This window comes from Trypanosoma equiperdum (genome assembly GCF_001457755.1).
Source record: "Trypanosoma equiperdum strain OVI genome assembly, contig: ctg_1612, whole genome shotgun sequence".
Taxonomy (NCBI): Eukaryota; Euglenozoa; class Kinetoplastea; order Trypanosomatida; family Trypanosomatidae; genus Trypanosoma; species Trypanosoma equiperdum.
The window spans coordinates 7188-10926 of NW_027123630.1; the positions used below are offsets into that span (position 1 = coordinate 7188).

Genomic DNA, 3739 nt, shown 5'->3' on the forward strand with positions numbered 1-3739 from the left:
GACTACGCCGAGAATGATGGCGTCTTTGCCGCCTGCCGTGTTTGACTTTAGGCCTTGGCGAAAGTCGGCCAAGGCTTGTGTAATCGCGGCCGCTGTGAGCTCCGGTTTCCTTTGTTGTGCGCAGCTGGTTATTATCGCAGTTAGTCTCGCTGTTCCGGTGCTGCCCGACCAGCCCGAACCAGTACCACCGCCGACGCCGCTGCCGCAGGTTTCCTTTTGTTGGGTCGAGTCTTGGAGGCAAAGGCAGGCCAGGTCGCCTCGCAGGCTTTTGCCAGCATTGAGGCCGCTGCAGCTCTCTGACCTGTCTGAGGTTGGCTGCCACGTTCGCTGGGTGTTCCGCCACCTACTGGTGGTTCTTGCTTGCCGTAAAGCGCCTGCTGCAATTCGTGCCTTATGGCCGCTGCTGCCGCCTTTCCTGTGTCGCTGGCTGTGAATCTATGAGCCAGTTGTTCAGCGACAACGGCTATGTGGTTTATTTGGCCTGCTCCAAACGGTGTTTCCGTTATTCCCGTGGCAATCTGCTTTTTTTATTTTGTGGAAGGTTCAGCTTCTTCCTTGTTGAGAGCTTTTTAAAGTTTTTGCCACACCTTGTATTTCGGGTGACATCGCGGTTTTCCGCTCGCCGGGTCGCATTTGCCGTCGCTGTTGTATGGAGCCTCGGTTAAGATATTGATTTTGTCTTTCCAGCTAGAGGTTGATGCTCTCAGGTTCAGCGTTTCGATGTATTCCACTGTCTCCGCGTCTAGTGGTGTTACTGGTAAGGTGTCAGTTTTCAGGTTTGCTATGTTTACCAAGTTGCATAGCAACCTGTATTGTATTGCGTTGTGTGCGTCGCCCGGTGATGTTGCGGCATTCCTTGCTGACAGTATAAGCAACAGTGGAAGCGTTTGTGAAAGCACTAACATGGCCTTTTGTCCTTGGGTGTAAAATTAAATACGTAGAAAGATCCTTTTTTGTGTTTTTCTAGAGCACTCGTCTTGACTTTCCCGATTGTCCATTGCCTCGTTTCATTTTCTCCGTGTCCTTTGGGGCCGTTGTGAGACATACTGTATCTTTTTGGGGCCGGGTGCATCGATGTATGTAGTAACTTCGGATCGTCTAGTTTTGAAATAGGCGCAAATGTAAGGTCGCTTTGGTAAAAATAAAAGTCACGGCCCGCCGACATGCCCGTTGGTGACGTGCCTTGGTTCGTTACAACTGCCACTGTAGTTTCCTGTATGAAAGACTGTATTAAAAAGAGTTCTCCTGAAACAAGGGTGTTCATTTAGGAATCGTTAGTTTTGAGGTGTTAAGTTTGAAGGAGACAGCTTGCTTTGTGGCCGGTGTACAACTTGTATCGGTGTTACATCAAGCCATTTTGAGTTATTTTTGGAGCAAAATACCATCCTAAATTATTTTGTGTTGTGGTCACTACGTTACCGCTTGTTTTTTTGTTTCAATCCGCATATTATTTCCTTCATGTTTTTCTACACCCTCTATCACTGCAGATAACATAGCGATTGAGTTTGGCCTACACATTCCGCTTTTCTTCTCCATCATTATTCTCTGCTCTCCTTGTGGATAATAATTCCACCATCATGTTTATAATTGAAAATGTGCATATTCCATATTTCTTCCTCTTTGTTTTTCAGCGTTTTCTTTGAAAAAATCCCCTTTCTCTCTCATTCACCTATTCATCCTTTTCATTGTTTAAAGCGATTCTATTGCGGTTATTCATTGAGTCTTCACCACATTCTTATTATAATATTCGTATATGCACACTCACAACACAATCCTATCATCAGTATCATTATCGCTTCTAATATCTTTGTAACAAATAAACCAAATTAGAGTAGAGAAAATTTTACATCTACTACTTTGCACCGATAGGTGACCACTATATTGAAATTTTACATTTTAAAATTTCTCAATATTTTCACTAATTTGCATACTTTTACAACAAAAAAGTTAAAATATTATAAACATTAGCATATAATAAAAAAATGACCCCAACAACAGCAAAAGTATCATAACTTTTCATAAAATTTAGCAAAAAGTTTTTAAAATCTTAAAATGCTACCTAACCCACAAAAGCAGCAGCCATACTCAGAACCAATTTCTTATTTACGAGAATAGAGGAATCTTTGCATTCTGTTCTCTCCCATTTGCAATCCAGAGATTTGCAATCTTTCTCTGGTTGCCCTTTGCATTTCTTCTCTTTCTTTTGTTCTCCTGCAGATCCATTTCATCCAGTTCCACCTGCTTGTGTTGCTTGTTGGCCTGCATAAGTCGCATTTGATTTGCAGTATTCTCCATCCCCGTCATTTTCGCCTTTCCATTCGCAGAGTGGTTTCTTTTCTTTGCAAAGTTTTCCTTTTTCTATTGCTTCGCATTCCTTGCTTGTTTGTTCTTCTTGGTTCGCTTTGGTTAATGGTTGGGGTGACTTCTGCTGCGCCTATTGTTTATTTATTATCTGAACTTTGGGTGTCATGTTGAACGCCAGAGTTTTCAGCTTTTGCCATTTTTGGTTACCTGCAAGGATTTGTGCCCTTTTGGCTTCTCTGCTGCGGAGTAAGGTTGCAGCTTGTATTAGCTCTTTGCGCCACGGCATGTTGTTTATCGTTTCTACATCGCTTTTGCTTGCCGTTTTGTACATTGCGCACACACCTTGGCTGCTGTTGCCGCTGCATCCTGTGCTGCTGTAGTACCCAATGTACATGTTTGTGCCTTTGCTCTGGAAGTTTGCGATCAGACTGCTGATGGCTGCTGTTAACTCGGCGCTTGTGATTGGGCACTTGCTGCGCTGGCAGCGGGTTACGAGGCCTTGTCCTAGAGTGTTAAGGTTGGTTAGTCCTGCGTTGAGTTGGGTGTTGTCCTGGTCGCTTACGCAAAGGTCTTGAGCGCCGGAGCTTGCTCCGTTGCCGCAGACGCAAAGCGAAATCGCAATTAGCGCCTCCGCCTTAGCGTTTGTTCCCTCCTGCCCACAGAGGGTTTTGTTGGTTGTCGCAGAGTTTTTTAGCTTGTCGTTGTCAAGTCCCGTTGCCGTTCTTTCTGCCTTACCAAAAAGTCCTGCATTTAGCGCCGCTATAATTCTAGGGATTGTATCTTCTGCCGTTTCCTGTGTTAGAGTTATAAGGTCTCCATGTATTGCCGCCGCTTCTTCAGCAACGGGCTGTAGCAACTTCAGATAAAGTTGTTTGTCGCTGGCGCTTGCCCCTCCGAGTCCGGTGCGTTTTTCGATTGCTGCCGCCTTGTCTGGTTCCTCTATTGCCTCCTCCGCAGCTATCCAGTCTGGTCAGCGCTCTTTTTGGATGGTGTCTTCCCCTTGTTTTGGCGTTTGATACTGCGGCCTCGTCTTGCCTTTGTCTGGCTTGGCGAATTTGCTTCGCCACTCCGCATCACTTAAAGATGTATTTAGTTGCAGGATTTCTAGATAATCAGTCTTTGCCGCATAGGTGTCGGCTGCCGTTTGTGCTATTCTCGTCGGTGCAGTTAGCAGTTCGCATAGGTTGAGAAAAAGATGTGCGTGTTCGCCGGCCACTAGGCCGGTCGCGGTCCGGGATACTATGAGCAGCGTCGCTAAATATGCTGTCGTTTGTTGGAGATAGCCTAGCATGGTTACCTTTTGCCGTGGTGCTTCTTTGTTTTGAATGTATTGAGGCGGTCAAATCAGGGATTCCTAATGTTCTGGTGCCGCTTCTGTTCTTTGGTTCTGCTCATTACCAACACAGTAACTTTGAATTATTGTTAGCATATTTCC

General features: G+C 45.3%; 1 pseudogene across 1 annotated transcript; it reads right to left on the bottom strand.

Annotated features, from left to right (window-relative positions):
* Window positions 1-2233: 2233 nt before the first annotated feature.
* Window positions 2234-3517, bottom strand: TEOVI_000773300:pseudogene (annotated as a pseudogene). Its single transcript has one exon. A coding segment is annotated over exon 1 (1284 nt).
* Between the last annotated feature and the right edge of the window lie 222 nt (window positions 3518-3739).